Source organism: Dendrobates tinctorius, unplaced genomic scaffold (assembly GCF_039654945.1).
Source record: "Dendrobates tinctorius isolate UK_male_01 unplaced genomic scaffold, ASM3965494v1 ptg000133l, whole genome shotgun sequence".
Classification (NCBI taxonomy): Eukaryota; Metazoa; Chordata; class Amphibia; order Anura; family Dendrobatidae; genus Dendrobates; species Dendrobates tinctorius.
The window spans coordinates 2384763-2408036 of record NW_027361801.1 but is presented as its reverse complement, the minus strand read 5'-3'; the positions used below and the strand labels follow the sequence as shown (position 1 = coordinate 2408036).

The 23274-nt window shown below is 43.4% G+C and overlaps 1 protein-coding gene across 1 annotated transcript in view; it reads right to left on the bottom strand.

Moving 5' to 3' along the window:
* The window catches only part of LOC141048064 (endothelin receptor type B-like), a 75601-nt gene that overhangs the window by 35148 nt on the left and 17179 nt on the right, over positions 1-23274 (bottom strand). Inside the window, exons 2-5 of the mRNA XM_073543425.1 lie at positions 9600-9691; positions 4499-5000; positions 2792-2904; positions 977-1181 (exon numbers count right to left, since the gene is read on the bottom strand). Coding sequence (XP_073399526.1) covers positions 977-1181; positions 2792-2904; positions 4499-4939 — 759 coding nt within the window. The 5' untranslated portion in view covers positions 4940-5000; positions 9600-9691. The remainder of the gene's footprint in view (positions 1-976; positions 1182-2791; positions 2905-4498; positions 5001-9599; positions 9692-23274) is intronic.

The following is a 23274-nucleotide window of genomic DNA, read 5'->3' as shown; positions in this document are numbered from 1 at the left end:
GGTTTTCCATCTCCCCTGTCTCCAAATCCGCAGGGGAGAATCCGCAGTGGAAACCGCACAAAAACCGTAAGAAAACCGCAGGAAAAATGGAAGAAATCCGCAGGAAAAATGCAGGTCATTTGACCTGCGGACTTCTTCAATTCTGCGTCGAAATATCCGCAGGGCCAAAAAGTCCATCTGCACTCAGCCTATAATTTACACTTTTATCCTATACAAGAAAGCTTAGAGGTGCAACCTGTGACATTAAATTACTCTAGTTTGTGGGTTTCCAAAACTTTGGGGACAGTATTGGGAACCGTACAGGAACTGTAAATGCCATAAATGCAGTATAAAGTTGCATTAAATGGACAGACTACCTCCAAGGATAATTTAATGCTTGTATTTGGGGCTACAAATCATATTTGCAATTTTGTTTAATTAAAAATGTTGCCCCATTTGGCTGGCTTTTATATGCACTTTGTTTCCCAGAACATTAACGTTTGATATGATCTGTTGTCATAACTCATTTGAGAGCAGCAAAAAAAAAAAGAGAAACTCTCCCATTGGACCATGAAAATGAGCTCACAGATGAGTTCTCAGTTAACTCATTTCAGCCAGCGATGTACAGTACAACACAGAGGCTATAGAAGGTGCAAAATTTGGATCGAAAACCAATTACAAAAATGCTTTCTAGTCAACAATGCAAGCAAGAAAAAAAATGTTCCCAAAGGTGGACATGGCCTCCTACGTACTCCGCCGTAGGATGCACAGGTGGTATGTTTGAAGGGGTTGTCTTATCAGAGATAACCCCATCCAGAATATGGCACCTCTGGCTTCTCCAGAATGGTTCCGTATTTCTCCTGCAGTATTACATGGCGGCCATTTATAAAAATGACCAGGAAGGCTGGTATCTGCGAGAATGGAAGCAGTTCCTTCAGAGCATCCCTCCGGTTCGGCCTACCCATAAAATGTAAAATAAAGTATTTGGACTATTAACCTTCATAAACCCTGGCGACTGCTCCAGTGGTAGCATGCACACCCGAATGGTTTGCCCATTGAGGTCTAGATTGACCAAGTCGAAGGCAATAGCTTCTGGAACTGCCAAAATTATGGCGACCACCCAGATCAGCGTCAGCTCTATGGCCTTCCACACGGGAATCCCAATACCCTGAATTCGATTCCAGGAGGCCACTGCTCGATATCTGAAGAAGAAAAAAAGATAACAAATGAACAATGAGCAAATTTTAGACTTTGTGAATTCTAATTCTTCAAATTAGAACTGAAATCTCCCAGCATTCTGCGCAGAGCTCCATTTGTGCTTTCCATTTTGAAAAATTGACTTTACAGGATGCTTTGTACAATATTCATATAGGGTGGAAGCAATTTCTCCTCCTGCATTATCGGAGGACAGCTTAAAAGGAATCTGTCAGCAGTTTTTTGCTGCCTATTCTGAGAGCATCAGAATGTAGGGGCAGAGACCCTGTACCAGCGATGTGTCACTTACTGGGCTGTTTGCTGTAGTTTTGATAACATCGCAGTTTTATTAGCAGATTATCACTAGAGGACTAGTAAACCTGCTGCCATGTAGTCCTCTATATTCATGATTTCTGTATAACCTTGACCCCACCACTGATTGTTAGATTTCTGCCTATGCACAGTGCACACAGGAAGCTTTGAATTAGTGGTGTGGGCGGCGTTAAACACAGCTCAGCATTCAGAGAACAGCTAGATTTACAACAGAGAAAACAGCTTTTTATCAAAACTGAAACACCCAATAAAGTAAGTGACATATCGCTGGAATCAGGATCTTTGCGCCTACATTATTCTGCTCTCAGATAGGCTAGGAAAAACCTGGTGATAGATTCCCTTTAATTATTAGGAGTGTGTTTAATAACAAATGTGTTATTCTTTTTCATAGGCAGCCTGCAGAACAGTGAATACAGCTCTGGAGGCTGTAATCCATCATCGGTATGTAATGCAGTGCATTGTGTTTTTCTCACTCAGGTTTGGCCAGGAGAGGTTGAACAGAGGGGTCAGTCACATTTGTTCCCTGCTTCTCCACACTTGGTTTCACTCCTTTTGGCAACGATCTTGTGGCCAGGGTAGAAAATAAAGCACAAGACCACCATTCTGGCAATTGACGGGACCCCCTCCGATCTAATTCTTATCAGCCATACGCTGGATAGGTGCTGATTTATATAGACTGGAATTCACCTTTAAGTGTTTTCTTACTTTCTTTGACCACAGAGCTTATATAAAGCAGAACGGCTCTCCAAGCCTTAGGAGTTGTCCAGTTTTGGCACAAAAGCCTGCAGTCACTCTATGTGACAGTGCGCACTGTCAGGATTCTCCGGTGCTCATGTGACCACAGGTATGCAATATGCATGGCCACATTCCGGGTACACGTGCGCCACCTCGCTGAAATTGAGTGAGGACAAACAGTGTGAAGTTTACATACCACATACCTGAGGTCACAAGACCGCCCACTCCCGACACCGACACCAGAGAATCCTGACAGCATGCAATGTGCGCGCTCTGAGGATTCACAAGTCTGCTGCAGTCACATACAGTTACTGTAGACTTTCGTGCCAAGCATGGACAACTCCATTAAAAAACATGCAAATGAATTAATAAAGCCTTTTAAAAAATCATGCAGTTCTGTATTTTGAATTCTATAATGGGTAGAATAGTCAGATGGTATCATCTTAGAGCTGTAGATAGTAACCATGTAGAGGTTGTCAGGAATTACTACATTGACATATGAAAATCTAAAACCTGACTGTTGTGGGCATCAGAAGGTCTTAGGTCTTACCTGTCTATGCTGAGAGCACAAAGGCTGAGCACGGTAACCCCAACAGATGCCTTCTGGATGAAGGGGAGCAGCTTGCACACATAAACTCCAAAAGGCCAGTTCTCCGCCAGCAGCTGAAAGTACACAGGGATCATAACAAAGTTTTCTTTATTAAAAAATGACATAATAAGATATCTTAACCTATACTGTGATAGGACACTCAAACCTCTATTAACTAACTGGATACAATATTTTGTTTAAACAGCATTTAATGTCAGGTCAATCAGACAAGCTCATACCAATGGGATTCTCTCTCAGGGCCTCAAAGCTAAAATCAAAATGGATGGACCACCAATATGGTACTTTGTTTTGCTACCCAACACTGACCTTGGGTTTGTTTCTTCCTCCTTACTTTTTCCTTGACAATTGGACCAATTTCCATCCCCCTATTTCCTAACAATGGAGTTCAAGTAGCACATAGAATGGGGCCAACCATGGTTGGGCCTCCTATCCAAATACTTCTTGGAAGCTGCACGGTCTATCCTTGGAGTTACTTGAGACGGGATCCTAAACAATTAAGTCCTGAATATGATTTTAATATCTAAATGCTATAAATAATTATTATGAAGATGGTTAAAAGTTTTACAGATGGTCCAGAGTGTAATCATATTGTACGTAATTAGCTCAGAGTTCTGTATCGGGGCAGTAATGATAAATCAGTGACACAGAATTGCTGTCCCCTGTCTTGGTCTTGGTGTACTCTCTGTATTGCAGCATTAACATTTCTACTATCCATTTCTTGCTTGTGATAGGTTTCTCCTTGACTGTGTTTACAAGCAGGAGGCAGGGGAAACAGGCTGAAACTGCATCTCATAGGATGCATGGGAGATTCTGCACACAGCACACACAGATGATAGACATAGTCAGTGTGAGTCAAGGCAGTTTTATGATTTTGCAGCTAAATATTGTAGGCATTCACCTACTATATCACTTTTCTCTTATGTTTAGGCACAATTGCTATCTTAAAGGGTTATTCCCAACATTAAAAGTTATCACCTATTCATAGAAAAGGTGATCTAACTTTCTCATTAGTAAAGGTATGGCTGCTATGATCCAAACCAATTCTGAGAACGATGGATTTTAAATGCTCTGTTAGAATGAACCTGTTTATGGAACGTCAGAGACTAACTTGATGTCTACACAGGAGAACACGTACTGTATTGGTTGTCAGATTGGAGATCATATAACACAGCTGTCTATAATAAAGTTAGAGCATATAGATAAAAATTAGATATTAGAAAAAACTTTTTGACAGTGAGGGTGATCAATGAGTGGAACAGGCTGCCACGACAGGTGGTGAGTTCTCCTTCAATGGAAGTCTTCAAACAGAGGCTGGACAGACATCTGTCTGAGATGGTTTAGTGAATCCTGCATTGAGCAGGGGTTTGGACACGAAGACCCTGGAGGTCTCTTCCAACTCTAACATTCTATAATTCTAATAGAATATTCATTGATTTAAGCTCTTCTTGAGTAACTCCTGGTACAGACAGTCGTATTTCATGGTCCAGGTACGTTCCTCAATGCCAGGACTGACCGCTGATGTTCTGACCCAAGCATAAAGCCTCATAGGCATATACAATCCAGTAATTTTGGGTCAGGAGACCCACAGTCAGTCCAGGCATTATGGACTTTAATATAAATCAATATTTTAAAGCCCTATTAACAAACCTTATAAATATTGATGGGAATAGCGATTAGGATGTAGAACAAATCACCAAGTGCCAGGCTGGCGATAAGGACGTTGGGTCCATTCCTCATGCACTTATTATTGTATATAATTCTTAAAAGTGTGGAATTTCCTACAATCCCCACCAGGAAAATCACACAGGACAGTATTGTTGTGACATATTTGAAAGCGTGCTTGATTTTGAAGCGGGACAGACAAGGCGGAGGTGACCGAGGTGGCGTTCTTCCTTGGTTTTCATTCGAGACGTTGCTTGTATCATTCTGTAGCCTTATATCCATCGGCACAAGGTTGGCTGCTGGCTCCTGATATAATGTCTGCGAGAGTTCTGAAGTCTCTTCAAGAGACAGCGGTGTTGGGGAATATTGACTGGAAACTCCCACAAGTAGGCATAGGATCCAAACAGCAAATGTGCCAGGTGGCATAGTGTATACCGGCAGATCTGGGATTACAGGGGTCTTGAGATTCTGAATGACGTCTAATAATCTGTAGACAAGAGAAAGACATTGGCATGGACTTCAATTCACAAATTTATATAGACATCAGATCAAATGATTTTTCAGTGAATGTGATCAAACTTGGAGGGTTCGTCTTTTTTGAAAGAGTTAGAAGGATCCCCTGACAATAGGCCATTTGTAGGATTGATTAGGGTCCCAGCGATAATCTGTACGGAGGACCATCAGCAAGTGTATAACTTTCCTATAGCGCTTCCACAGGGGAAACAAAATATTACACAGTTCCTATAGAGATCAAGTCAAGTCCATGCAATGTTTCTATGTGCTAGGTCCTCCATACCTGCCCTTTCCTATTAGAACAAATACGTAAAAAGGACAAAAAAAATGACGTGCAGTTATAAATAATTATATACAAATAGTTATGTGCTAAATCAATTCATTGTATATTCTATATCTGTATGTACCTGCGGAAAAAGCGGAAACCACTCGGATTAAACTGAACAAACCAAAGAAAATACTCTGTGGACTGACGAGACAAAAGTTGAACTTTTCGAAAAATGTTTGTCACGTTACAACTGGCGTAGAAGTAACACAGCATTTCTGAAAAGGAGCGTCATACCAGCAGTAAAATGAGGTGGTAGTGTAATAGCCTGGGGCTGTTTTGCTGCTTCAGGACCTGGAAGACTTGCTGAGGCAAATGGAAGCGTGAATTCTGCTGTCTGCCAAAAAATCCTGAAGGAGAATGTCCGGCCATCTGTTCATGACCTCAAGCTGAAGAGCACTTGGGTTATGCAGCAGGAAAATGATCCAAAACACACCAGCAAGTTCACTTCTGAATGGCTTAAGAAAAACAAAATTAAGACTTTGGAGTGGCCTAGTCAAAGTCCTGACCTTAACCCAATTGAGAAGCTGTGGCATGACATTAAAAGGTAGTTCATGCTCAGAAACCTGCAAAGAGTAGAAATTCTGCAAAGATGAATGGGCCAAAATTCCTCCAGAGCTTTGTAAAAGACTCATTGCCAGTTATCGCAAATGCTTGATTGCAGTTGTTGCTGCTAAGGGTGGCCCAACCAGTTATATTTAGGGGGCCATCACTTTTCCACACAGTGCTCTGTAGGTTTGGATTTCGTTTACCCTTAATGATAAAGACCTTCATTTAAAAACTGCATTCTGTGTTTACTTGTGTTATCTGAGTCTAAAGGGGGTTTTACACTAAGCAATATCGCTAGCAATATCGCTAAAACGTCACTGGTTTTGTGACGTTATAGCGATATTGCTAGCGATATCGCTATGTGTGATACTTACCAACGACCGGCTCCCCCGCTGCTCATCGCTGATCGCGCGAGAATGTCCGGCTCCATTTCTCGTCGGGCGCTTCCTGCTGGGGCTTCCTGCTGTGACGTCCAGCGACGCTGGAGGCGGGCCGGAGGACGCAGGATCGCTGTGTGTGAATGGTAAGTATCGTGCGCTGCGTCGCTGCTGCATCGCTGTGAGATCTTTCTGTATGAAAGCTCACTAGCGATCATTTAGCGATGCAGCCGCGATCCTGACCGGGTCGGATCGCTGGTTGGATCGCTGGTGCATCGCTAAATGTAAAAGGGCCTTAAGGGTATGTGCACACAATCCAGAGTTGCTGCATGTTTGAGACTTATGCAGCGTCAAACCCGCAAGCGGCCAGATGTCACAGCATAGTGGATGGGATTTCAAGAAATCCCATGTCCTCTATGTGTCCACAGACGCCTGGGACTCACCCGTGGAGACGGACATCCAGACCACAGTATGTCTATCTTCGTGTCTCCGCAACAGAAATTACATCAATAGAATGTATTGAATGTGTTAAATCTGCACGGATCAGTGATCACATGCGGAATCAACTGCGTTCAATAGATGGCAGCGCTTTGGACACAGCGAACACGCAGTGCTACTTCAGTATTGTGGGCGCCCAGCCTAATATTTACATGTGTTGAGATCTGAAACATTAAAGTGTGACAAACATGCAAAAGAATAGGAAATCAGGAAGTGGGAAAACAGTTTTTTGCACAACTATATTTAAGGATTGTGCAGATTATCTATCCAGATGAAAAAAAACCCGATTTCAACTGAATCAGTTTCTTCTTTAACATTGAAGTCTATGGAAAATGGATCCGTTAAGTAGATTACTGGACATGAGAACGTAGCCTTACACAGCTCCCATATTTTTGTAGTCCTCAAAAGTATAATTTCCATAGATAAACCAGCCATAATCACATGAAGCACACAGCTCCATCATTTACCGGTCATGCACAATCCGTAGACAAGAAAACTTTTGTCCTTGAATGCGCATTGTTTTATTGTCCAAGGTCATGAGTGGCTGACTTCTCCTGAGGCTTTTCTCATGTGCTGACTAGTGAATCCAAGCTTTGATGACCTAAGGTAAGGAGCCAGCTCACCATGGTATGAATAGGCCTCTCTGAACAGAAGCACAAGAAGAACATTCAGTGCCATGAAGTTTTCAGACACCAGCAAAACATGCCCTAAGGTGGCAGCACTTTATTACCAAGTGTAAATCAGATTTGGGCAGGAGAATTAATTGCATTTAGTAGACCGCTCATTGTTTCTGGGAAGTAATGAAAAGGCAAAACATGGGTGTAGGTCTTATAACAAATGATCATGATGCTTATTGCGAGGGTGGAAAAACCCAAAGACCTGCGTTCCCGCAGACGTTCACAGCTGTTGACATGCAAATAGATGCAGCGTTTTAATCTGAAGCGCTATTTTTCAGAAGATTTTTATCTGGTGGCTGGCATTTATACCAAAGACGTTTTTAAAGGGGTTCTCCAGGACTATCTTATTTTTTTTAATTATGGTCCTACAAACTAATAGACTAATTGCTAACAGAGAAAACTAACTGCCTGTTCTACCTGGCGTCTATTCAAAACAATCACTGACCACTCCTACCAGCAATTCAGCTTCTCCACATCAACAGAGCACTGTCACAACACAGCTGTCCGGTGACCCAGGATCAGGGGCTCCTTACCTGGCCCTAACACTAGGGGGCACCCTAGCTCGCCCTACTCCCAGGGATACTTCAGATGGGAAGATACCAGGGCTTCCACCCTTGCCTTATCTCCTGAGTTAGCCCTTTGTCTGTTCTCTTCTCCCATCCAGGGAAGAGGGGGCGCTACTGTGTACCGCAGTACACCAACCCGACAAACAAGGCAACAAAGACATAGGGAAACTGAAAACTCCATACACACAAAATATACACTCACATATAACAGAGGTATTCACCAGGGTGTAAAGGCAGGGAAAGAAAGCAAATCAGGGAAGGATAAGGAATTACCATGCATACAAACCAAACAACAGCCACAGATAACTCCTCCAATTCTAGCTCTAACAATGATTAGTAACAGAGCCCAGATAATAAAGGGGAAAGGAGTGGCTAACTGAACTTAAGTGTGAGCATGGGGATTTCCAACATGGCCGATTAACCCCTGCTCTGCCAGAATAAATGAACACAATTAAAATGTGGGTGCAAATTGTGATGCATAGTTACTAGAAATTGGCGTATTGAACTCAAATTTTACAAAAATTTTCCAGAAGACGGATTTTGTATAATTTGCCCTATGTTAATTCAGCCAGCTGGACACCATTTCGATGAGCCATGGAAGGCTTGCAAATGATGAACAAAAATAAAATTCACCCCTCAGCCCTCTTGTCGTCCCACTGCTCACCGTCCTCCGTCTGGTCCTCAGAATCTCTTCTTTCTGTTACATCTCAAGTGTCTTCACTCATCACTCTAAAATGGGACCTCCGGCCATGACCAGGTCTCTTAGGTTATTGCAAGCCCTAAAGTCTCATCACGCATCATTTTTTTTTACATCTTAAAAAAAGCTTCCTATTCGTGGAGAATAAGTTCTTTCCAAATCCAATCTCTTGGGAAAATCTAGCCAATTTGGCAAATTCGAATTTTCCCAGATCTGCTCATCTCTACTCTACTAATTACCCTATAATATTAGTAACGTCTGGCAGTCACATGGGATGACTGCAGAATTATGTCCCAAGCCTGGATGACCCCCATTAACTTGGCAATGGCAGTATGCAGTAGGCACATATACTCCCCTGATTGGAAGATGCAAGCAACAAGAATGGGAGCAGAATCTTGGCATCAGAAAATCTGGGCTCCAATGACTAGAAAAATATTCTGAGAAATTTATAAGAAAAAAACCTGAACATTGACCTTAAAAATGTGTTGAAAGCTGAACACTCACTTTATGGTCTGCTAAGACTAAGACTATGTTTTTTACTGCACAGAACTTTAAAGTGTGTTCACATAGGGTATTTTTTGTGGCATATTGTTTCCACATGTTCGCAGGAAAAAAGCTGTGTATGTTACACACATTCTTAATGCTTTTTTTAATGTTTTTTTTGTTGTGCTTTTTAGGTATTAATTTGAATGGGTGAAAAACGCTGCAAAAACACTGAAAGAATGGACATACTGCAGATGTGACGGACACTTTGATGGTCTAATATTGCTAAAAAACATGCAGCATGTAGTTGACACTTTGGAAAACATATTCATCATGTTGGAACTGTAAAACTTGGCATTTTTTTTAATGGAAAAATGGAAAAAAATGCTGCAAATACTCACCGTGTGGACAAGCCCTTTTAGTATGAATGGTGTAGGAGAGGAACTCAGAAATAATCAAAATCCGCACATTATTTCATCTTTCTTTATAGCTCCTGTGAAGACAATGCATCACCGTGAGACAGACAGAAAACATTTTAAAAGTAAAATGACTGCAAAAACCTTTATATTCTAAATGAGGACCTCCAGTTTTATCTTTTCGCATCTTATTAAGACCCACTTAAACTTAGGGCCCCGTCACACATAGCGACACACCAGCGATCCCGACAACGATATTACCTTGTCAGGATCGCTGGTGTGTCACTACATGATCGCTGGTGAGCTGCCAACAGGCAGCTTCACCAGCGATCAGCACCAGCGACACATGGGTAACAAGCGACGCATGTCGCTTAGTTACCCACTGTGCACCTTAGTTACCAGCGCGCTGGTGCAGGGAGCTGGTAACCAAGGTGCACATCGGGTTTCTAAGTGACGCGCGGCACTTAGAAACCCGATGTGTACCTTGATTACCAGCTCCCTGCACCAGCGTGCTGGTAACTAAGGTACACATCGGGTTTCTAAGCGCTGCATGCCGCTTAGAAACCCTCTGTTTACCTTAGTTACCACCGCCAGCTCGCTGGTCTCCCGCCTGCCACATGCAGCGATGCGTGCTGGCCAGCGGGAGACCAGCGATCAAAAAAATGTCCTGGCCATTCCAGGACGATCAGCGATACCCGGCACACACAGCGATCTCGCTGATGAGATCGCTGTTGCGTCACAAAACTCGTGACTCGGCAGCGATCTCGCTAGCGAGATCGCTGTGTGTGACGGGGGCTTTACACTGGATGCAAGTCTGGTGCCTGTGCCTTGATCAAGATAAAATGACTTGTTGACCCCCTTTGGCTTTGCTTGACCCCTAATCTGCAACTTCCTTTGATTTTGAAATAAATGAGTTTTTACACTTGGGTCATGACTGATATCCATTAATCAAATATGCCAAAGAAATTAAAGGATAAAAGGGATAAAAGGAGCCATGTAAGACTTCCAAAAAAAAACATAGAGAACAAGGCATTACAGGACCCAGTATAGGGCTGCCGCCGATCAACCTGAAACATGGTAAATAGTACCGGTCCGGTGTGTGGTCTGGTCGTCTAGTCTACGGCAAACTTCACTTCTGTGGCCAACATCCTCAGCTGGCCATCCTGGGCACCTTATGTACTTACTAAATCCTGAGTCATTAATACTTCACAGCAAGTAACAACTGACTAGTCCTCACTTGGTTTGAAATTGAAGGGACTAGTATGCAGAAAAAGAGTCCATGGGGCTGTCCGCTGCCAGAAGTGAGGGTAGCCCTGATCCGGATGCCATGAAGTACCTGGATGAAGGCCTGGTAAGGCATGAGTCTTTTTTCCCAACTCTAGCATACAATGTTCCCCAGACTGAGCCATTGGCTTTAATAAGACAAATGGAGTCCAAAATTTGAAACTTTACACTTTGCTCAACTTTTTTATAGTATCATCCAACTGTTTACCGTGGGTGACAAGTGATGGCACCTTGATTCCAATCCTCTGTAACATACCTACTCATTTAAGTGCATCCCTCAATACATTGCTTCAGGAGAGTTTTTTTTTGTATACTATGTGATATATGGTAAGGGGGGCACCAATAGAGAATTCTGCACTGGGCACCATCTAACCAGAGTACGGCATTGATTATAAGACAAAAGTGTTTTTCTTATAGTAAATAAAAGAGAAATTAGACTGAAAAAATCCCCAGACCTAGATGAAACTACATGTGTTATTACCAGCTGAAAAGGAATCATTTGACATGGTTTGTGGTTGAAAGCAGTGACGGTCGATCATTATCTTTTTACCGGCTTTTGCTGGAGCTATAAACACATGATAATCAGCCAACACGAGCCGCCTCCCTCCAGGGCTCTGATTCATCAGAGCCATCGCTCATTAATAGTTTAATGTCAAAAATATTACTAAAAAATAAATAAAAATTCAGGGACCAAATCCTTGAATTGTGCCTCTCCTGCCTATTTCCAAACTTGCACTTTCCTACTCTGCCCACCCATTGTCCTAAAGTTCGACTGAAAAATGATAGCACCGTGGGTCCATAAACATGGGTGCATGATGACCTTCTTCCCTAATTTAATCTGGTTTGTTGCCCTTCATTCCCATGCCATGCTCGTATGTTAAAGGGGATATTTAGGACTTTAATCATTTTTCCACTATTATTCTGCTGTTATTTGAACTTACCGGTGTCGATCTGCACCAGCTCAAAGAGGTCACGGACCACTGCTTCTGCTGACGTCAACTTGACAGAGCAGCATTTTCTCTTTTGCTCTGTTCAAGGGGTGTCTCTGCTGATGTCATGCTGTTTGACAGCCAGCTCCCCACTGCCTAAGTGCGGGGAGCTGGCTGTCATCAGCATGGCATCAACAGTGACACCCCGATGACAAGGCAGCTCAGAAGAGGAAGAGCTGCTTTGTTTAGAAGAGGTGTAATGAAGTAGGGAAATCGCCAGCAGAGATTGTCCCCGTGCAGAACAGGCAGGTAGTTAACAGTTACCTGCCTGTTAGTTCTTAGCCCCATAACCAAAAATAATAAATGTCCCAGATAACCCTTTAATGGTGACATCTTTCTGCTGCCAATTATTCTCTGTTTACGGCTAGCTTATCTCGACTAGTTTTGAAACACAGAGACTTTTTTTCCAATTACGTAATGAATATAATTAAGCTCCCTATTTCATTAACTCAAGAACCTTGCGGACATTGTGGACATGTACGTTTATATAAAAAAATAACTGGGTGCTGATTAAGGTGTCCTAATCCTTCTGACGCCATGTTCAGTTCTAATTATATTACTATCCTTATCTACACGTATAAACAATGATGTCGTTGCTGTTACATAAACATTATTAGTCACTATCTTCATTTTCACTTTTGGTGACAAGGATTGGTATTTAGCTCTTGTATCATTATTGGTGGCGGCTTGTAGAGGACTTGACGCCTACCAGCTTCTATAATGAAGAGGTTCAGGGAATTGCTAAATAGTATACTCAAACTCTTTAAGGCTATGTACCCACGTTAAAGAGATGCTGCGGAAATTTCTGCAACTTCCGCTAAGGGAAAAACACATGGAATTCACATGCGTTTTTCCCGCGAAAACAAGCTTTTTTCACGCGATTTTCGTGTGCGGAATTCAAGCGCATTCCAAGCGATTTGAAGCGTCGCTTGGAATTTGATTGACAGGTTGGTCACACAAACATAGTGTTTGACAAGTGTGACCAACTTTTTTCTATTGAGGCTGCCTATGCAGCCTCATTAGTAAAAGATAGAATGTTAAAAATAATTAAAAAAAAAAATTGTGATAAACTCACCTTCCGGCGTCCCGCGCAGTGTCCCCAGGCCTCAGCGATGCCTTGCGACAATGACCTTTGATGACGTAGCGGTCTTGCGATACTGTAACGGTCTCGCGAGACCGCAACGTCATCACAGGTCCTTGCCGAAAGGCATTACTGGGAACGGGAGTTGGCGGGAGCATCGGTAAGGCTGCGCGGGACGCCGGAAAGTGAGTATAACCCGATTTTTTATTTTTTATTCTTTTTTTACAGGGATATGGTACCAAGGGCCTGGAGGACAGTCTCCTCGCCTCCAGACCGTGGGTACCATCCGCACATGAGCCGCTCACTTTGCGCATGGTGGGCATTGCCACATGCGGAAAGTAAGCGATTCTCATGCATTCCTATGTGTGTGGAATCGCGGCAATTCTCTGCGGAATCGCGGCGATTCCGCAAAAATAATGTGCCTGCTGTGTTTTTTTTGCTATGCTATTCCGCCGCAGGAAAAACGCCGCATTAGCACAGCAGGTGCGGAATGCCGTAGGAATGCATGGGGTGCGTTCTGTATGCATTTTCGCGGCGAAAAACGCAGCAAAAAAGCATATGATCCGCAACGTGGGTACACAACGTAACAAGTGGATAGATGTCGATGAAAATAAAAGAAATATATACAGCTCTGGCAAAAATTAAGAGACCACTGCAAAGTTTTATAAAAATCAGCATCTCGACATGTCTGACAGCCATTTCATTCCAGTGTCAGTTGAATTCCAACCAGAGTACACCTCATTCTATTTAACGAAGGAAAGTATAAAAAACCCTGCTGTGCTGTTCACAATCCTCTTGCAATAGGACAAGCTGGATGGCAAAACAAGTGCTAGTAATATCCCAAAAGTAATAGGAATGAAAAAGTAACGTTTATCCATGCCAAAGGAGTTGAAAAGAAAAGTCGAGCGAGGAAAAGAAGGGCTCAATTCTGTCTTTAATAGCAGAGGGATACAGTGAGTGTCATGTTGCCTCCAGCCTTAAAATTTCTAAGTCGGCAGTCCATTACAACAAGGTCAAGCAGCAGACATTGGAGACAACAAAGGTACAGACTGGCAGATGGTGAAAATGACTCTCCACTGACCGGGATGACTGTCATCTTATTCGCATGTCACTCAGCAACCGCAGGATGACAAGAAGTGACCTACAAAAGGAATGGCAAATGGCAATTGGCAGCTGGGGTGAACAACAGTTTTTAACAGGCTCCTAGAGACAGGGCTCAAGTCATGTAAAGCTAGAAAAAAGCCTGTCATCAATGAGAAGCAAAGGAGAGCCAGACTGAAGTTTGCCAAAGACCATAAGGATTGGACGATAGACGACTGGAGTAAGGTAATCTTCTCTGATGAGTCCAATTTTCAGCTTAGCCAACATCTGGTCGTCGAATAGTTAGACAGAGACCTGGAGAGGCGTACAAGCCACAGTGTCTTGCACACACTGTGAAATTTGGTGGAGGATCGGTGATGATATGGGGATGCTTCTGCAAGGCTGAAATTGGGCAGGTTAATCTTTGCGAAGGACGTATGAATCAAGCCGCATACAAGGTTATCCTGGAAAAACAGTTGATTCCTTCTGCTCAGGCAATGTTCCCCAACTCTGAGGACTGTTTTTTTCCAGTAGGACAATGCGCCATGCCACACAGCTACGTCAATCAATGTGTGGATGAAGGACCACCACATCAAATCCCTGTCATGGCCAGCCCAATCTTCAGACCTGAACCCCATTGAAAACCTCTGGAAAGTAAACAAGAGGATAGTCACAAGCCATCAAACAAAGAAGAACTACTTACATGTTTGTACCAGGAGTGGCATAAGGTCACCCAAAAGCAGTGTGAAAGACTGGTGGAAAGCATGCCAAGACACATGAAAGCTGTGGCTAACAATCATGGTTATTCCACAAAATATTGATTTCTGATCTCTTCCTGAGTTAAAACATTAGGATTGTTGTTTCTAAATTATTATGAACTTGTTTTCTTAGCATTATTTGAGGTCTGCATTATTTGAGGTTCATTTCTCATTTTCTGAAAGTAAATACAAAATTTAGTGCTTGGAAATTCAAAGACATGTTGTCAATAGTTTATAGAATAAAAGAGCAATTTACATTTTACTCAAAAATATACCTATAAAGAGAAAAATCAGACAAACAGAAAATTTTTCAGTGGTCTCTTAATTTTTGACAGAGTTGTATATCACCCTAAAATACCAATAATTTGAAACCTTTAAAAGAATATGCCACTTGTTTCATGCTTCCCAAATCCCAGGCAGCATGAATCAGAGTCTGGCTAAATGATTGCAGCCAAGCATGGTCTTTCTCTGAAACGCTTCGACGTGCCAGGGACTATGAACCCCGGCTGGCTCCACTAGAGATGATTGTCATGTCTTCATCATGTGCATACAGAGAGATGTCAATAATCTGGAGTAATTAGGGACCACGTCAGACTAGCTTCACCTCTCCCTGTGGTTCTCGACTGCTCTTCAAACTATGTTTTCTATGAAACATTGGAGTTTGGGCAGCCAGACTCTGATTCATGCTGACCAGCCCATGAGCAAATTGACTGACAAGTTCCCTATAAAGGGAACCTGTCACCTGGGAAAATAATATTTACTTGCTGATATAGGGTCAATCTGCAGGTAAATAGTGTTACAATTCTACAGAAAGTGCAACTATCGGGAAACAATCAACTTATTTCCTCCCGGGAGCCTCCAGCTTTCAGTCATCGAGGCATTTATTGTATCAAATAAACATTTTTATATTTTACTGGTTTGAACTTTAAGTAATATAAAAATATCTTATTTTTTTTAGATTTTGTTATTTACAATATGGGAAAATTGGGTTATTTAAATTTCTATATTTAAATATTCTATATTTCTTTTTCTTAAATATTTTTTAATGCTTATTATGTTTTTCCTGTTGTATATTAGTTGTCTACGATGCTTAGCCACAGGCTGGGCTCCAGAGGAGTAGTAACATGGCAGACACTATAGCCATCGGTTGGTACCTCATGATAATGTCATAGGGTGGAGGCTGGGCTGGCATTAGTGGATAAGCCTAGGCACTTGCCCAGGCCCCCCAGGCACAGATGGGCCCCCTGTTGTGTTCCCTCTTGTGGGTGGCGGTAAGCAGGCTCAGTTTGGTCTATCTTGGAATCGGTGGATCCTGTGATTGACATCAGTAAGAGAGCCAAACTGGACAGGGGACCGAACCTGTTCAGTGCAGCAGCGGGGCAAAGAAAACATGAGCAAAAAGACTACAGTGCAGGGATCAGATGAAAAAGCAGAAAGGAAGGAAAAGAGCAAACAAGGAATAGAGAGCAGAACACACAAAAGGAAGAGGAAGGAGCAGAGCACACAGAAAGAAGAGAGGAAGGAGCAAAGCAAACAAGGAATGGAGAGCAGAGCTTACAGAAGGAAGAAGCAGAGATGAAGGAGCAAAGAACACAAGGAATAGAGAGAAGAGCACACAGAAGGAATAAGCAGAGAGGAAGGAGCAGATCAAGCAAGGAATGGAGAGCAGAGCACACAGAAGGAAGAAGCAGGGAGGAAGGAGCAGAGCAAACAAGGAATGGAGAGCAGAGCACACAGATGGAAGAAGTAGAGAGGAAGGAGCAAAGCACGCAAGGAATGGAGAGCAGAGCACACAGAAGGAAGAAGCAGAGAGGAAGGAGCAAAGCAAGCAAGGAATGGAGAGCAGAGCACACAGAAGGAAGAAGCAGAGAGGAAGGAGCAAAGCAAGCAAGGAATGGAGAGCAGAGCACACAGATGGAAGAAGTAGAGAGGAAGGAGCAAAGCACGCAAGGAATGGAGAGCAGAGCACACAGAAGGAAGAAGCAGAGAGGAAGGAGCAAAGCAAGCAAGGAATGGAGAGCAGAACACACACAAGGAAGAAGCAGAGAGGAAGGAGTAAAGCACACAGAAGGAAGAAGCAGAGATGAAGGAGTAAACCACACAAGGAATAGAGAGCAGAGCATGTAAAGGGGTTAAGCAAAAATGTTCATTGATGTATTTATTACTCTTTGCTAACTGGTAATGCTACATGTTTACATGTATTACCGCACGTATGAAATGGTGCTGCTACCCCTTCTGGGTATTACCATTGTTTTGTCTTTACATTTTATTGTGTTATTGCTTTTATTTGCACATAGTTGTGATAATGTTTACTGCATTTCATGGTTTGTCATTTACAGCATAGGGAAAGCATAGTGTATAGAACTCATAGTAGGATAGGGTTAAGTGTAGGAGGGGCAGTTAAGGTTAGAGTAGAAGGGAAGTTAGTTCAGATGGGGCCAGGGTGCCCAAAGTGTCCACATGGACTATAGGCCCAGGACGGCATGGTAGCCACGCAACGTTAAGCAGCGTGGTTACCACTGCCACTTAACATCAATACAGTGGGCCAGTACAGTAGAGAGAAGATGTGGGGACTCATAGCCTGGGCGGATGCCTTTAGGGTGGAAGTTGGTTGGAGTGAGGAACACAAGGATTCTGAAGCTTCACAGGGAGTGGTACAGAGGGGTCGGATGCTTTTACAAGGGCAGCCAAAACAGGTGGTGGATCATTTCAAGTCTGGGGCGAAACAGGCAGAAGGAATTGTCATCATGGTGAGGTTAGGCCAGGAAGAAGCTGGGAAGTAGTCTAAGACTGTCCGGTCCAGACGTGTGCTGTATAGAAGCATCAGCAAAGTTGGGAGAGCTGAGGAAGCAAGTAAAGATGAGTGTGTAACCTATGATGTGCCAACTGGGGATATATTGTGTGAAGTTATCAGTAAAGAAACTGTTCAATTTACTATGGACTGTGTCTCAATTACTGGGAGTCAGCTCGGAGAAGGGCCATCACCGCTTCTCTGTGAGGGAAGGCCGGGACACTGATGATTTAGTGTCTCTGGCCATGACTATAGTCCTGTCCTCCCCTTACAAGCACACAGAATGAAGAATCAGTGAGGAAGGAGAAAACCACACAAGGAACGGAGAGCAGAGCACACAGAAGGATGGAGCAGAGCATGCAAGGAATGGAGAGCCGAGCAAATAGAAGAAAGAATCAGAGAGGAAGGAGTAGAGCAAATAAGGAATAGAGAGCAGAGCACGCAGAAGGAAGAAGCAGAGAGGATGGAGCAAAGCAAACAAGGAATGGAGAGCAGAGCACACTGAAGGAATGGAGAGCAGAGTAAACAGAAGGAATGGAGAGCAGAGCACACAGAAGGAAGAAGCAGAGATGAAGGAGTAAACCACACAAGGAATGGAGAGCAGAGCACACAGAATGAAGGAGCAGAGCATGCAAGGAATGGAGAGCAGAGCACACAGAAGGAAGAATCAGAGGGGAAGGAGCAGAGCAAATAAGGAATGGAGAGCAGAGCACACAAAAGGAAGAAGCAGAGCAAATAAAGACAATGGCCATTGGACGTAACCTTCCCAATTGTAACCCCATATTGTCATGCGGTCATTGAGTGTACCTTTAATTTTTTTTACTAATTTGTAATTGGTCCAATTGACAGACTGCAACATTGTTAAGACAAGGAATAGCAGTGCAAAAAAATTTAACTGAACAAATGAGTTAAAAGAGTTTTCGGTTTTGGAAAACCTCTGTCGCTCAGCTGCAGATTGCTTTACCCTTCCCAGGTCCTTCATTGAGTCATCGCTGTTTCTTCCAGTGTGTTGTTGACTGTAACACTGATGTCATATTGACAGTGCTGCAGCCAATCAGTGAGTTCAGCGGCTCTGAGAAACATTGCAGAAAATAAGAGACATAGAGAGCAGTGGCAGAGGGATTGGGCTTTTCCAAAACCCCTATAGCTGCTGCCTGCCTTAATCAATTTTAGGCTTCAAATTTCTTCCTGTCAATACACTACAATCTGCCCAGCACTGAGGGTAGAGCTGCTTTGTAGTAAAATACAGTAAAAAGACTTCTTTGTCCAAAAATTTGCATTCACTACGAAAATATATTTACCACTTAACGACTTTTCAATGAAGTTATAAATAGCAGATCTACAATTAGAAATGTCTAATCCAGCGCATGAGTGGATTAAAAAAGAAAGGATGCGGGTTTATTTTGGCTTTTCTCGACTGAAGGCGGAATTGTTTGCTGGAATCATTTATAGCTTTGTAAATTAGACCGTCTATATTTTATGTGACTGCAGCAGCGGCGGGGCACAGAACCCTTCAAGGCTGCAGGCGGTGGCATCTCGCTGTGTCTACATCACACAAGGGATCGTTCCACTTTGTCCATGAATAATGGCTTTCTCTCCCACAGCACAAAGCAGCAATTGTGTCACTTACGGTATATTCTTCAGCCTCCCCAGACTTTTGGTTATTAAAGTTTGGTAGTAAATTTTACTCTAATTAAATTTTAAAAAGAAAGGGATCATTCAAAAGCACTAATACTTTCACGTTATAATGTTTTTTTTTAAATTTATTTAAATCCAGTATTTTTAGTTTTTAGAAGTTGAATTAGCATTACGTTATTTTTCAGTTTTTCAGGACATTTTTTATTTCAAATTTTCCAATAAAGGAAAGCCACTAAGAATTGTGAGTCCGGGAGGAGTGGAATAAGCACTGATAAACATAACACACATAAATAAAGAATGACAAACTATAGTAATTATGCTAGAATTGTTATATCTATATTATACTTGTTACACCTATACTATACTTGATACTACTATACTTGTGTATCTGTCTGTCTTTGCTGGTATGTGTCCTGTCTGCATTAGCATACATATTCACTGAACACCATTCACACTTGTGTATCTGGCTTTGCTGGTATGTTTATTTCCTATTCCATTGCTGTGTGTTTCCCTGTGACTCCTTCCTTTTGTTTACACCTGGTATGCTTCATGTGAAATAAAAGGCATATAAATGTAAAGCAATAGGTCTATGCTGACGTTGGTCTATGCGTGCAGCATCTTTAAGTGCAGCTTTTAAGTGCACATCAGAAAAATACCAGAAGTGACCAGAAGATAAGTGCTATAACTGCTTATAAACTTTGCGTTCCTCTTTATCTCCTACACTCTCGCCATGCTAACTCATGCTCTTATAGTTTTTGCTCCACTAATAATTCCTCTAGTTTGCTATCCCCAAAAAGCAGCACTCTCCAAACATAGTTTTATCTCAGCCTCCCTCTTACCATCCCACCTAACTGCAACTGCAGACCTGCTCCTTAATCTCAGATTGCTTCTACTAAAACAGAAAACAAGTCATCTCCTTCTCGCTTTCTCCTCTCCTTTTCTCTACTTCTCCTCACAGCTGGCAACATATCCCCCAAACCTGGACTTCCACAGCTGATACCTCCCCATTAATTCTCCCTTCTATAAACCACCACAACCTCTGCAACACCAAACCCCCTCTCCGCCGTACCCCTTCTCTGAAGTGCTCTGGAACGCCTGTTCCATCTGCATTAAGCTCAATGCCATTCACAACCTCCTTACCTCTTGTAACCTATCCTTCCTGAAACATGGTTGACACCCTCTTACATAGCCTCACCCCCTACGCTGTGTTATGGTGGCCTTCATTTCACCCACACTTCTCACCCTAGGAATAGACATGGTGGATGAGTAGGTATTCTTTTTCCTACAACTGCACCTTCAACCCTTTCCCACTGTTACCCTCCCTCACTCTTCTTTTGTAGAGCACTGTCTGTACCTACTCTCCCTCTAACCTCCAACTACTGACCCCTGTGCCCGGCTACTGCCTTTAATGACCACTTCTCCACTTGGATTCTATACTTTCCTTTCTCTCTGCTGAAAATCCCACCATCATCATGGGTGACTTCAACATTCCCATGGACAAGAGCCAGCCTGCAGCCTCCAAGCCAATATCCCTTACTTTATCCTTTGGTCTTACTCAGTGATCCTCCACATCCACTCACACAGACTGACCTACACTAGCTCTTATATTCATCTGTCTCTGCTCCTTATCTAACCTCACAACCTCATCTCACCCCCTATTTGATGACCATCTACTCACTTTCTCATCCCTGTCCTACTCACCTGCCTCCAATGTTCAGAAACTAGCACACCCACGCAGAAACCGGCCACATCTAGACATCCACACGTTCTCTGACCCTATTCCATTGCTGTCCTCCATATCTTCACTTCACAACACTGACAATGCCATCATTTTCTACAACACCATACTGGCATCAGTTATTGACTCAGTCGTCCCTCTTGGGCACGGCAGAGTGCAACAAATCAATAGAGAACCCTGGCACAATAACCACACTAAAAGCTTCAGCAAGTGTCCAGGTGTCATGGTCCAGTTTGGATCTGACAGTTTAAATGGACAAAGTGAACTTTTTTTCCTTTGGCTAGGTGCCAAAGTGATGTGATTGCCCCCGGTGGCCATTAGAATTATCACACGTGGTGTTGTTCATTCTGAGTTGCCCCGGTGGTGGTGAGCGGTAGTGCACTTTAGTTTCTTTGGTTTAATGTGCACTTAATTACAAAGCAGGTGTTAGGCTCTATAAAAGAGAGTCAGAGCTTTTCAATAACTTTGGTGATATTGTGTGTTCATTTGGAAAGTAAGCCTGGGGTGAGGAAGGAGCTGAACATGAGCCCTGCGCAGCCCAGCCAGAGGGGACGAGTGGCAGCTATGAGGTCTGCAAGAAGGGCTGGCATGGCGTGGTGGAGTCACAGTTTATGGTGTCGGCAGGAAGTGCTTGCATGGCTTGGTGGAGTGGCGACTATGGAGAGAGTTGCACTCAGCATGTGGGACTTGGTTGCTGAGAGCTGGACTCAAGCATGCTTGACTTTTTGTGCAGGAGCTGAACTCATCTTTAGGACTCTGTTACTGGACTTCTGCAATTGGTGGTGGACTCTGCTCCAAGGCTGCACTATGGTGAAGGATCCAATTATGGTGATGGATCCGGGTGGAGGAGAAGATGCACGCAGGTGGTGGGATCTGTTGCTGGGAGCGTACGCAACAGAGCAAAGCTAAGTGGTGTTTCCCCTGTTTTGTCATCTTTCCTCATGTGTGTTTTAGTGCAGTGGTGGGATTAGTTTCCGCACCGACCAATTCCCTAGTGAGGGTTTAGGTCAGGGCGAGCTAGGGTTTTTAGGTTCCTGTGCGCGCCCGGTGCGGAACCGGCATAGGGAACGTTAGGAGTGCAGGGACACTGGCTCAGGGGAGCTCAGGAGGTCTCCACTTCCCTATTCCCTATCGCAGGGCCCACCATTGTTAATGTTTCCCAGGTTTCCCTTATTGTTTAAATTCGCAGTACTGGAGGCGGGGTTTCCAGACTTGTATATACGTGTAATGTCTAAATTTGCCAGTTGGAGGCGGTGTATCCAGCTGCACGTGTTTATTATTTAAATTCGCCCCATTGGAGGAGGTGTATCCAGGGTCACATATGTCATATGGGTTCGCCTTGCAGTACTCGCTGCGTCAAGACACACGTGACTGTGACACCAGGGTTGCGTAACAGCGTGGGAAGAGAACACACTCTCAAGAAAACGTCACTTCATTCAAAACAGCAACTTTCACATTCTAATCGACTCTCACCTCTGCTAAACAGCTCTAGTTTGGAACCCTTGTATCTTCTTTATTCCACAACCTCAAACAGTTATTTAACACTTTTAACCCTGTCCTCTGCCATCTACTGTCCCCTCCGAACTCCCTCATCTCTGCAGAAGACTTTTCCGTACATTTCAAAAATAAGGTCTGCCAAACAAGGCAAGTCTTTACTACCCATCTCCCACAACCCCTATGTATAAAAGACTAGTGCTCCTCCCCCATAACCTTACTCCCCATCATCACTGAAGGAGAGCTCATTTGCCTCCTCTCCAAATCGCACCTCACCTCTTGTGCACTTGACCCCATCCCAGCTCCTCCTCAAGCTTACCACCAGGCTCATCTCAGCCCTAACCCATCTTTTCAACCTATTGCTAACCTCTGGTACCTTCCCTTCTGCTTTCAAACATGCAACTATCACTCCTAAAGAAGCGAACCCGCGTCCGACCTCTAAGTCCAGCTATCGCCCCATATCTCTGCACCTGTTCACCTTCAAACTCCTAGAACAGGTGCCCATGCTGAACTTTCCTCCCATCTCTCATCTAACTCAATCTTTGACAACCTACAATCCAGCTTCTGTCCATACCATCCCACTGAAACTGCCCTGACCAAAATTACCAACAACTTACTGCCAAAGCTAGACCTGTCCTCTGCCTTCGACACAGTCCACCACTCTTCCTACTACAAATCCTCTCTTCCCTTGGTGGCAAAGACCTTGCCATCTCCTAATACCTCTCTGACCACACATTTAGTGTCTCCCATTACCTCTTCATCCTGCCTTCTCTCTGTTAGTGTCCCCCAAGGCTCTGTTGTGGGGCA